General features: G+C 33.4%; 1 protein-coding gene across 7 annotated transcripts in view; it reads right to left on the bottom strand.

The window, feature by feature from the left end:
* Positions 1 to 10,301, bottom strand: part of LOC115875628 (collagen alpha-1(XVIII) chain-like) — a 955,759-nt gene extending 945,458 nt beyond the window's left edge. For all 7 annotated transcript variants that reach the window (XM_030891132.1, XM_030891136.1, XM_030891133.1 and 4 more), the window contains exon 1: positions 10,137 to 10,301. In XM_030891132.1, the coding sequence (XP_030746992.1) occupies positions 10,137 to 10,150 (14 nt within the window). In that variant the 5' untranslated portion in view covers positions 10,151 to 10,301. The remainder of the gene's footprint in view (positions 1 to 10,136) is intronic.
* Between the last annotated feature and the right edge of the window lie 3,556 nt (positions 10,302 to 13,857).

Here is a 13,857-nt window from a genome sequence, read left to right as displayed (position 1 = left end):
AGAACACCAATGTGCCAGCAAAATACAAATACGAGTTAAGGTGGGTCAATCCAAAACTCTACCCCGTTGTTTTGAAATAGCAGCTGATTCAGATTATACAGCAAGATTTAAATAATTACCATTTCTAAAAGCCGATATGGTGTGTTGGTGATGGCTACAGAGCGACAAAAGCAAAAGTGAGTCCACAGCGCAGAGAGCGAAACCTTGAAGCGATGTTGACAGCGTCTCCACAGAGCAATGAAACCATAACAGAGTTGTGGACTAGAGAACGTAAAAATTACGCCAAGCGTGCCAAATACATTATCAGGTCTGAACGATACGGAATCCGGTGATGATACGTCAGACATCATATATAAAAAAGACATGTAACGAACTAAAAACGTTACATAATCATGCAGCCGGATCGACTATAATATACGTTACTATCTCCTTTTTCTGCATAATTTCGATTTCTCTATTATTGGTTTGGTGATAGAAAGGCTCACTTATATTTATTTATTTATTTATTAATATCACTGTGAAACATATATATTCCCCGAGAAAAAAAAAGAGGATGATCTGCGAAAAGCACCGAGATCCAATCAAAAGATAAAATGTAAAAGAAAGTCTTGCAACGCAGTTCTTTCACTACAAAATGTTGTGACATGTTATGTAAAACCAAGGCAATTATTTTAGTTAGTGTCTATAAGAGTACCTCTTCAACAAGTTATAAATTGTTATCTAATCAATTATCTATCAAAATTTATAGTGACCATATCAATATCACAATTGTAATGCCTTGGAACTCCCATAATTATTATCAAAGAATACTACCATTTCGATTACTAAAGTAAATTACTAAAGTAAGTAAATCTAAACAGAATAAAGTATTTTAATTGCAGAATAAGCTATAGTGCAATTATATAGAAATTATTATAAAGACTTTTAATAACAGTTAGATTCTGGATATGGTCACTATAAATGTTGATAGGTAATTGATTAGAAAACAATTTATAACAAAGTTTGTTAATTAGGTGTTTCCATAAGCACTAAAATAAGTGAATTAGATTTACTAATATTTCAGAACTTTGTTAGGGGAAGAAATGCAGATGCGAGACTTGGCATTTTTACATTTTATGTTTTCATTGGATATTACACAGTTAAAAATATATTTAAGAGTTCCATAGATAAACCTAACATAACATACTATTTATTCGTATACACGCTTAAGTCAATATTCCAAACAACCTTAAAGAAAAACGACTGTATTCTATACAGCTAACAAATGATTCTTTAATGGTCTGACTATCTATCATAATCAAAGCAATTTAAATATCATTATTTACACAGAAAATTACATTTAAGCCGTTCGGTGTGTAAGTAATTATCACCAACGTTATGGCGTGGCCTTCAACTCTTCCTTAATTATCGTAGGGTAAGTTGACCTATCACACTCAATAAATTTATTCAGGCGATAATGGGGAAACAGTTCTCAACTCTTATCGGGTAGACTAACAAATTCTATCGTGTTAAGGGCTTATCTATTCCTAGGCATTTTTATGTAAATGGAAATAGTTTAGATTTACTTCGAACGTCGCACAGAGGAGTGTTTTATGTTAAATGACCAAATCGCGTTTTTTTCTAATTAAAATACCACAAAACTTTTGCGGATGCAAAAATCATTGCACGTCAATGTTGTTTCATACTGAAATATTTCGATTAGAAATATGTATTTTGAATGTGGTGAATACACGAAAATCCCGAAATTTGATAAGAACTTCCTCATTTTAGATGGATACTTCCTTTCTTTTAAATTGATTGCCAGATTTTATTAATTTTAATATCAAACACTATTACCTATATCCCAACAGTATTGTTCTTTAGATGCTCATGAGCCCAAAGAAAATCTTTAACATTCTGGAAGAAAGGAGGAACAGAATTAAATTAATCTGGAAGCTTGGCCAGAGCGGTATCGAAGACAACAAATACCTGCCAAACTCGCAAGGCAAAGATCATCGTTGACCTGAAACTACTGAAAAATGTTGTATCTAAGATCTTACACTTTTTAAAAGCAAACATAGTGCAGTAAACTCTGAATTAGACATCTCAGGGATACAGACATATCAACGTCTTCATCCAACCTAATTTTTAAAGGTTTTACAGAGGTCTTGACTGGATAAGCTGACTGGTGGTCTTGGCTGTCAAGTGCCACCTGAACAATCTCAGCCGGTATCATGGATCAGTCTGAGATGACTCACCTATTTAAAAATAAACATATTTCTTTAAATTCAATACATTCAGTTTTAAGACACTCTGTATACATACATAAAATTATTGATTTTTAAAATATTAATCACAAACTAGGGAGAGGGAAATCAGACAACGAACAGAAATGATAGGTGTTAGGTAATAGTGTTAGGATCTAAAGATATTTGCACCAAACCTACAACTTTAGCTTCGAGTTTCGCAACCAGAACCTTAGTACCTGCGGGTGGGAACCTGCTAAACTAATAAGAACCTGTTCAGTTTTAAATTTAATAAATGTGGCATGTTTTAATTGTCTTAAACTACAAACATTGGTATAAGACAAGTTTTTGTATTATTATTATTTTTCTTTTATTAAAGTTGAGAACAGCATAGTTGGGTTCTTTGAAATAGTGATCAAGGTTTTCTCTTTTTTCCGTGCTCTTTTATTTGTGAATTCCAGGTAGAGTATGGCACTCTTTTCATTTCATTTAATAAAATAAATAAAGCTATTTACAATTTTAGCGTTTGATTTACATAGCCTATTTTCCTCAAATTTCTCAAAATATTGCTTTTGTCGAGCGCATCCGAGGTAAGTCACAGTAAAAAATATTTTTAACACAAAAATTTCTTAAAAATTTCTTCATAATAACTCTGATTTTATTAAAGAAATCTTTATGAACCTTGATACACGTCTTCTATGCATCAAAATACCTTTTATGGTGTACAAATCATTTTTTCCCACGTCCCCACGATAACATCTTTTGTTTATTGTTTCCTCTGGGCTAAGGTAATAGCGACGAGGTATGCTGAAGTACCTCCGCAGCGGTTTTTTGGTAGTAACGCTTGCGATTTGTGAGCTACTGCTTAACCAGGTTGCAAATGGTGCCTAGTGCCTCGTTTTCTTCCCCTTTTTCTTTTTTCAAGATAGCTAGTTCATCGTTGCTGATTGCGGGAGGCAGAAACACTAAGTGTCTACGGGTAGTCGTGTTTTAGCCATGTTTCATGGCTAATCTTACTGTAGGTTTGCCCAATAATTTCATTCGTCTTTTTGAAATAATTTTATTTCTTTCAACCAGTGCCGTCCATACGGGTTTTATATTGACTATTTTTGGAGAAAAAAGTACACCACTGACATCTCTTAACCCTTAACTGGTCCGGCGTCGTCTGACAGACTACGCCAAATAATTAACTCATTCTCATTAGTTACTGGGACCGCCCACACAATTGGCGTTCCAGCTAATCCTCCCCCGCTCGGTCAACTACTGATAGCCATATTTATGCCCAAACTGGATTAGTTTTTTAGAAATTATGGCAGAAGTTACTTAAGCCGTAGTCTCTCAGACGACGCCGGACCGTTTGCGTAAGATTTTGTGTTTCACAAACTTTTGTAAAATATGGCCGGGCCTTCGAAAAGAGTGCGTTTAGGAGACTCTAGTTATGAAGAAACTCTATTAAAATGATATGATAAGGACTGTGACAGTGACAATATGACAATCTGCCAGACAAATGCGTTTGACAATGTCCAATATTCCAAGAGAAATATACTTTACAATTGGTAGAATACTTGCAATTCCTGTACAACCAGAACACGCCCACGGAGATATTCTTATCCCAGAGTTCTTATCCTAGTTAAAGACAATGTTATGTCCTAGTTTAATTATTTTTAATGCCTAGAATGTACGAATCCATTTTGTAAAACATGTTCAGGAAAACAATGAACTTTGCCTCATGCTGTAACTAAAAACCTTTTCTTTAACTTCAGTTTTATAGTTTTTTTTTTTTTATATATAGTACTAAAAACATATTTCTGTATTGTAATCACTGTTACTAATTTGGTTTAATATTTTAGGGCTTAGTAAAAATCAAATTGTTTTTTTTTCAAATTTATATGTATGTTATTTTATTTTGTACTATATTTTCTTAAAGTTTATATTAATTGAACCCATTTTTGTCTATATTAGTTCAATAATACATAATATAATATATAATAAAATAAAAATTTGTTATTTTTTAGTTTTTGTGTGTTTTTCTTCACTTTTTAGAAGGCGTAGTCCCACAGACTACGCCGGACCGTTTATGATACATATCTATTACCGGACCAGTTAAGGGTTAAAATAAAAATTATTTTCAAAATCTCTATTCATTCCTAAACATTTTCTATCTCTTGATTGTTATCGTCCGACGCACAGTTTTTGCTTAAAAAAAATAAAGGCAGTTTACTTCAGGGCCAAATCGCTGAAAACCTGATGCGGTGACTGTTGTGTCGAAATCATTTCTGCATCGGCTGGAAGGAAATTAAGAAATAAAACAATTTTTTTGTATATCAAAATAAGCATTTTAATGCATGGGAGACATGTATCAAATATAACATCAGAGATATTTTGAAAAAAAATTGACAATTTACCACCCTGTATCTGAAAAGTTAAGATGTTTAGGGCATATATTCGTATGAAGTTTTTTTCTAAGAATAGGCCTAAGAATCACCTCATGACCATTAAGTAACACCCGAGGTAACACCCTGTATATTAGAACTAAATCACTTTTATAGTAACCCTTAGGATATCTATAAATTGACTTTGAATAAAAACTGCACTTGTGAAGAATAGAATTAACGAGATTCTTTAAAACCTCATCAATATAGTTGCGCCGTTAAATTACGACCCAATGACAGTTAACATCTCATTTTATCTTTTCTACTAGTGGTAATATGTATAGCGTAATAAACTTTGCATCGTACATCTCCTTTAACATCCGATTTTATTACCAATTAAAGCCCTAATTTACTATTCGAGCATCGAAAATACGTATTAATCTGGTAACGAAGTCGAAATAATCCAGTTCCAACATTCGGTTTACATTCAAATGAACTCGACTGGTATAGATTTGCTTATTTTGTATGGGATAGCAGCTATTTACTTTAACAACAATGGCAAAGTTTATTGAACCTTATTAGATTTGTTTAAATAAAGCTAAAATTTATTGTTCATACCTAATAGGTACATATAAATAAGTTTATAAGTTTTCCGGAAAATAAGGTGCGATTTTTTTATTGGGACACCCTGCACAGCCGCGCTATCAAGTTAAGATAAGTAAACAATTACAGAATCGGACTAGTCATATCTAAATCACTCAACAATCATAATTTTAAATCAATCATAGGTGTTCTTATAATTTTCCGCGTTTTTCGGAATCTGGAGACCATTGTGCGCCGTAGAAACGAACGATCGCATTGTGATCCGATTCAATTCTTACGATTCCTTTTTACGGCTCATCGTTCGAATCTTATGGATCCGTGCTGGCCACGATTCAATTGAATGAACCGTATTGTAAGCAATGAATAAATTCTCACGACTCTTTGAACGAACGATCGCATTGTGATCCGATTCAATTCTCACGATTCTTTTTTACGGCCCATCGTTTAAATCTTATGGATCCGTGCCAGCTAAGATTCAATCGAATGAACCGTATTCTAAGCAGTGAATCGAATCACACGATTTATTTTTAATACTCGTTCAAATAAACGACTCGTTCAAATTTTGCCCACCTCTATTGTAATATCCACGTTATCCACTCTATCCTCTATTGTAAAGACTATTAATATTTAAGTGTTATCGAGTGTGTTCCATTTGAGAAAACAGATTCAGACGGCAAGGAAATAAGAACGACAGTGATGTCTGTCAATGGAATCTTCTGGCGTAAATATATTATGAAACGTAAGATACAACATATATAACACTCTAATTAAGAATAATTTATTATACAGTTCAGAAACTTGGAGAATGGCAGAAAAATAAAAGAATCAAAATGCATGCACTAAGAAAATTAGTTAGAATATCAAGAATCGAAAGAGTTAGAAATAAAAATATCCGAAAATAAATGGGAATTTAGGACACAAAATTATACAAAATTATTCAATTACACTGACATCGAATAAAAATACTTAGCTGGTAAGACCATTTATCACACGCTATATACAATAACAACAGATTACCTATAAAAACAATGAATTGGACACCACATCGCTGGAAAAATAGAGGTAGCCCAAAAAGAACTTGGCGCGTTTGTAAAGCCATGAGTATGAGAAATTTAGACTAAATACCGGACAACGTCGCCGAACGTTCAAAACTCACTAAATTTCATTAGTTTTGTTAATAAAATTTATAAATTAATTGAAATTTACCTACTTAACCAAACACTTAACAAGAACCAAAACGGACTTTGTAAACTACCTGGTTTCTCTAGTTAGCAGCTCTTTTAGTACACTGAGACAAAATATCCATTTTAAACAGATTTTGCAAATAATTTGCAGACTAACCAGTTAGATTGCAAGCCGGTTAGTTTTAAAACTAGCCAAAATTTCATTTTAGCCGTAACACATGCACTAGGAATAAGATGAATTTCTATCATATATTTTATAATCAAATCATGTCTGAATATCAATCCAAAATATGTCTTACGATTCGTGAGTGGGTAGATCGTGATGTTTTATGTAAATATCTATAGTAAACAACAATTACATGATGTTTTGTTTTAATAAAAAGCATACTTAAACAGTTGTAAACAAACTGTCCCAGGCGCCGCGCCGCGCCGTTCTGAATAAAATCAAATTGAATTCTTTTTTTGGCATCACCTTACACTATTTTGGTTCATTCAACTTTATATCATTGCGTCTAATTTACTACTACTTCCTGTTAATGTTTACAAATTTAATTTATATCTCTTGTAAAAATATTAGAGACTGCTAAAAACTAAGAGATTTGAAATAGCATAATACTCCAATACAATAATTATTCATATAATTATCAGAATTTAACAACTGTAAAATGTTAATCAGTGGTTTTAGAAACATTTTTATTTTAAAAAACAAAAAAATTATAATTTTTTTTCGAAAAATACAAAAATTAAAAAAAAATGCGAGAAAAAATCATAGACGTGTTCCTAGGGTAGAAAATATACCAGCACTCAAAGTACTTATATAAGATACTCTGTATTGGTTTCAAGATAAGAAAAAACAATTTATAATATGTATATTTAGCTTCAAGAAAGAATTAAGAATGTGTATCCAAAAACAGTTTCTTTATTCTATTTTTAAACCTTCTGGATTATATACATATGTACTCGTATAATCGTGATGTTTTATGCGAATATCACAGTAAGCCATATTTACATTATGGCTTATATTTATTACTAGCGCACTTATTTCCCGGTATCACTTTACACTATTTTGGTTCATTCAACTTTGTATAAATTTTAGGCTATTTTAGTGTACTGTTATTATTTATATTATCATTATTTTGTATTTTTTTTTAAAACTGCTAAAATGAATGGAAAATTTGAATACCTATTATTAGCGTAAGTGTGAATTATACTATACTGAATTATTTTGTTTTAAATAATTCAATAGAGCTTCATGCCAATCTTATGTTCTGCTTTATGTAGTTTTCTAGCTAAGTTTTCAGTTTTATCCACTCTATCCTCTTGTTGTCACTCTTTATTTTTCCAAATGTACATCGCTGCATCGGCAATTTCGTGCTACCTGCATTTTCTTTATGAGTTCTTGTTTAACTGTCCATGTTTCACCATCATGACCAGTAATATCAACTCATCAAAAGGGTTTTTAAGGAGGTGATATTCTAGGTTTGAAGATGAGGAAATTCTTGAACCAAAACACTTTATATTGCACCGGACGCGCGTTTCACAACCACCTCCATCATCAGCAGATGATTAAAACTGAGTTTTAATCATCTGTTAATTCAACTCTTTCATGACATTTGCAAAAATAAAATAATGTTTTTTAGGCCAAACAACTTTGGGAAATGCGAAAACTAGATTCAGAGTACTATGTATACTTACAGAAATATGCTGATGAAACCAGTTATTACCAGCCAAGTTATCAACTCTCGACTGTTTCTTCAACTCCTAAATTATACATATAACCGCGCTGTCTTCAGCACACTTTTTTATATTTTGTCTGCTCATCGCAAACATCGGCGGGTGCATCAGAGTTAAATCAGCAGATGTTACAACTGAGTTTTAATGCTGAGGATTCTAACATTATTATCGAAACTGGCGTCCAGTGCAAAAGTAAAGTGTTTTGGTGTATTGTGGTAAATTAGTGTTTTATTTTGCTGTTTTAACACCAAAAATTCCAACTCTCAACTGTAATACTTAGTTAAATTGAAATTTTTAATGTCAGAAATCTTAGGGCACGGCAGTGTACAGGCCAAATTGGCCACAGCCATACCGTCCTCGAAACAGCTAAGGCACTTTTGACGCCACTGTAACTTCGTTGCGAATAAAGCAATAATCTTAAGAGTCTATTTCACTAGTGCGAAAAAGTAGCAAAATAAGCATTCGGAATTTAATGTTTTATATAAAACTGGCTAGGTATTTTTACACAAACGAAGATGGAAATTAAAGATGAAGGATTATACTATATCCGTATTGTAACACATTTTTAGGCAACTTCTTTATTTTTAAGATTTTGAAGGTCAAACATCAACAAAATATTCCTTATGTTTGGACTAAATTTTCTCGAAAATAACGACATAATTTAAAATTCCGTTACAATACGGAAATGGACTGAAGTTTTGTGATTACAGTGATATATAATTTGGATTTGTAATATGGATTTGTAACAAAGCAGATGTGTTTGGAATTTCTGGTGTGGCTTAACACAACAGGATCAGGCTAAGCCTTAGGCAGATTTCTGAAATATAATATATATTTCCTTTGGCCACACCCCCGCTTTACCCGACCCCTGAGAGCGACCCGAACTGTACAGTTGTACAGCGTACAGCGTAATAGACTCTTAATTTTTAGTCATCAACAGGGTACGGTTCGGTTAGGTTAGGTTAGGTTAGGTTAGGCTATATTACCAATATAACTAGTAATTACACCATATATGTAGTTTATGAATTATCACTAGTCAGAATCATTTAATTTCAACAGTAGCTCACTCACCGGTCATCAAAATTTGAATTTGCATTAGCCTTTAGCCTATAAATAGAGGAAGGAGAAAATTAATAAAGATCATTAAGTCAAGCGTAGAACCGGTAAAAGGGTATTTAGTCGACATGAAGTTGCACAAATTAGTTTTGATTGCTTGGGTTTCAACATTTTTTAGTGATTATCTGGTTTCTTAAATTTAAAACCTTGATTTTGAAAATTGAATATCTCACAAATTTTCAGTCAGCTGATATCGATCCGCTCTGGTCATGAATACTACGTTTACGTTTTTCGATTTATAATTGTGATTGCTAAGGTTGATTGATGATTAGGTATAGGTAGACTTATGTATTTACCTATGGTATTATTTAGAAAGATATCTTACCCGAGAAAAATAAGAAAAACCACCTACAAAAATGTTGCTTAAAAACCAACCATTATGTATTATGTAAATCATTGGTTTCTTATATTTTCACTGGTTTGAAAATCTTGATTTTGAAAATTTAATATCTCACGTCAAACTTTCGGTCAGCTGATTATCGATCGGCTCTGATCGTTAATACTACGTTTACATTTTTCTATCTATAATTTCGATTGTTACTGGTTTGATAATTAGGTATAAGTAGGCTTATGTATACTCCTACTGGTGTTATTTTGAAAGATGTGCTACCTGAGAAAACCAAGGAAGATCACCTAAAAATATGTGGCTTGAAAACAAACTATTATGTACCTCATCTTATTATAAACAATATAGCGTTACAGAAGAGTTCTATATAGAATCTTTGAAGATGCTAATAAATACCAGTTCGGAGTTCATTCAACTTTACGTTCACCCCTATATTCATCCCCCCAATTTCTCCTTTCTTTCCAATCTCTCTCTACCTGTTCCTGCTGGAGACGACAGCTCCGAACAGCCACCTGTAAGGGCAAGGGCACCCGACCCCCAACGCCCCTTCACTCACCTCCAAATCGTCATGTTGCCTCTCTGATCCTATCCTCTTTCTCCCTCTCATGCGCACTGTAACTCCACCACCATATCGGGGGCACGTGCACTGCGGCGGCGGCGAAGACGTCGGGACGCACGTGCTGACGGCGTCGGGCGCGAAACTTTCACAGAGCGCGCGACAGCGGACGAGACACAACTGGCTGCGAGATTTCTAAATAGCACGCGGCCACACTGCAATCGGATGTCTTCGGCCAACAAAAGACCTTCCTTCGGGAGGGGATTCCATCAGTTCCTGCTTATTATTAAATAACGCATTTTTGAAGCTCTTTACTGCTATTAGTGTTTCCAGTAATCGGCTGCCTAGTAAAGATGGGTAGATTCGGTATTTTAAAAGAGTCGGATCCGGAGTTATATAAGCTTCATCAGTGATGCCAACTCGTGGGAACCCTCGAGATCCGGAGGGAAATGGAAATTTTAACCCTTAACTGACGTGGTGAATTTTTCTACCGCTTATGGCTTTCATTCATTTTCAATAAATTAATAAGAATGCACACAAAAATAAAGTAAAACACATTTTTTAAGGATTTTTGACAACAGAAATGTAACTTTGTTAAGAAACCCATAAAAATTAAAAACATATATAATTTATGAGTTTCCCGTATTATTAAAAGTACAAACAACTAAAATGTGAAGCTAAAGTAATAAACATAAATTATTTTCAACACAACTGCAAACCTTGAATGTACATAACTTTTTCAAATACAGTTCATGTTAACATAGGATCTGCAGTTGCCGCACATGGATCGTACACATTTGATTCATGAGATTTTTGTGTTTTGTCATTTCTTCGTTGACATATATCCCATCTCTTTCTTTTCTGGTATTGATTATTCAATTTTCTCTGTTCTGTACTTCTGTATATTTTCTAACTTCTGAGTTATGGTTACTCTTTGGAGAAAAATCAATGTCTCGATGATCTTCATCTCACTTAAGCCTCTTTAAGTTCATCAAACCACTCAATTAATGCTTCCTCAAAATTATCGTCCCCGTGAGGCTCGCTTTTTAGACTACCCACCATCCTAATACTAAAACATTCTAGGCGTGGTGGTGCCACAAAGACCCCAATCAAACTTTAGCCCCCGCTGGTAGGAACAATAATTTATAAAAGCTAGTGCACCTTTAACAGTTGCATATGGGTACCCTAACTTAAAGATAAATGGCGCGGCGAGGCCTAAATCTTAAACGTAAAAATTTTACAGAGTTTTAAATAGTACTTGGTTTGGTTTGACCCCACCACGCCAGTTGAGGGTTAACCCAAAACACCATACTCGTGGGAAATTCTAAATTCATGTATTATTCGTGAAAAAATAGTTTTCGTATAATACGCATTTCTCAGCAAAGTGAGTAAATTCAAACTAGCACTACCGCAACTAAATACACATTTTCGGTTGGTATCAGACATTATTCTTGTACCCACACTTTTCGAATACATGGTAAATTTTGAGTGGGCTGAAAAATTGAAAAGTCTATTTCGAAATATCTTTAGTAAATTTTTCAGTTAAAAAAAAATATCTGTGTTGTGTTGCCGACACTATACTGGATTTGAGAACTCTTGCGAATTTTTAGAAAAAAATGGAAAATTTTGACCGTCTTCGTGAGAAAATCTATTTTATAAAGTTGGCAACACTAAGCTTTATGGATCACATCCAGATTCCAGTTTTGCTGGATCTATATCATTCTAACTTGATGGATTCCATAATTTCTTGAATTTATTAATAAATTAATAACACTACGCACAAATTTCAAATAATACTCTATAAGTTCCAATACAATTACGGTTCCACAAAAGTAAACTTAAAAAACAGTAAATACAACTAAGCAGCAGTTACAATTGCCTCCTTATTTCAATACGGTCCAATACTGATTTATTTTGCTACATCGTTATATTTTCGTTATCTGCCGACAACGTGGCCGGTTGGCTGTCAGCAAGTCAAATTCAGTTCAAGTTCAAGTTTGGTGTTCAGCAAGTCAGTTCCGCGGATAGGTGTCGATATTCAGTAGAATCTACATCCATCAGTACCGCCACCGCAAAGAGGCAAAGAGGTCCGTGGATTCGTATCCATCCGTATATACACATATCTATTGCCAGCAGACCTTAACGGTTATTTTTATACCGTCCCTATCAGAAATGATTGAGGTGACTGTTGGGTCGGTGAGAAAAAGGGGAAGATGGTGGAAAATTACTTTTATTTCTTATAAATTTGAAATTATGGATAATTTAGAAAAAATGTTTAATTACAACATTCTTGTTACTGTTATGAGGAACAAAATATGTATTGTACAAGAAAATTAAAAGTTATTCAATTAGTTTATTTTGAGTTTCAACATTTTTTATACTTAACTTTTGTTAGTATGTTTTCAACTATTAAGAACAGTTAAAGGAAGCTAAAGAAAGGAAAAAACAATTAGATAAGAGGAGCCAAAAGATTTTTTGTAGTTATATCACCCTAGTAGATATATCCTAATCATTACATATTACACAATTTTACGCACAACATTACACAATTTTTTTCTTCTTGGCAGGCCTAGCACTGATATGATTTGTGTTTGGTTTGGTTTGGTTTGGTTTGTCTGTCGTTTACTCTTCGAATTGATACAATTTGAATTTTGCTTTGTCTGTTTAAATTCCTAGTCTTCTAGGAAAAAAAAACTAATCTTAAAAATGTTTAATGGACCAATTACAGTCTTCAGAATTTTCCTGTCCATACTTATCAGGTCTGTAGTAAATTTTGGGTATGAACTTTTTTTCCTGCTTCTATTCTAGTGAATTTTTCCACAATTCTATAGATACACTGGCTACGCATTGTTTCACTGCCATCTTTTTAAGAGATTTTGTCAATCTGAAGAGGAAACGACACAACAGAACACATTTTATGCCAGTACGACAGTGTACAGGTGGGTCAGATTCGACGCTTTTAAATGGAAACACTCTTTTCTATAGGAGATAGACGAAAACTAATATCGGTGTCTGGAGCTCAATTTTCATCAAAAACATAATGGTGAAAACCGCACATCAATATCTGTCTGTTACCGTTTCGGAGTTACGGGGTGTTTTTCAAAAATGTGCATTTTTAACAAATCGCTGTAACTTTTTTACTATGGAAAATTTTGTATTTCTATGAAAACATTTCCAAAGTACCTTTTTACGTAAAATTTAATGGTTTAAGAATATTTTTTTTAAATTAATAATTTAAGAATTACCAACAGAAAAATTAATTTTTTATTTGGGACACCCTCTCTATTTTTAATTAACTGAAAAGAATTTAAAATTACTTTTCCAAAAATATAGCACACTTGATATTTTGTTATAATCCCCTTCGAAATACAGAATTTTTAAAAGTTCGCCACTTTTAACTAGTAAGCTTTGGACCCTTTACTGATGATATGCCCTTAATGGAACTCGAAAACATATTTTTCCAGCAAGACGACGCACCGCCTCTGAACTCTGAAGTTATCAGCAAATTTTTGCAGCCAATTTCAAGAATAATTGAATAGCTAACCAAGATCCCAGCCGTTGGCCGTTGAAGCCGCCTGACTTAGGGCCCATGGATCTAATCCTATGGATACATTTGCAGAAGAATAAAGGTTCCTTATTCTTTCGTATAATCTAGACAAGAATTAGAAATACTTAGCAGTTATGAGAGGGTGAGTTAATGAATTCCGCGAGAAATGTTTGA

Source organism: Sitophilus oryzae, unplaced genomic scaffold (genome assembly GCF_002938485.1).
Source record: "Sitophilus oryzae breed Bouriz unplaced genomic scaffold, Soryzae_2.0 scaffold_1393_pilon_pilon, whole genome shotgun sequence".
Taxonomy (NCBI): domain Eukaryota; kingdom Metazoa; phylum Arthropoda; class Insecta; order Coleoptera; family Curculionidae; genus Sitophilus; species Sitophilus oryzae.
The sequence above is the reverse complement of the archived record's forward strand: the minus strand, read 5'-3'. Positions and strand labels throughout refer to the sequence as shown.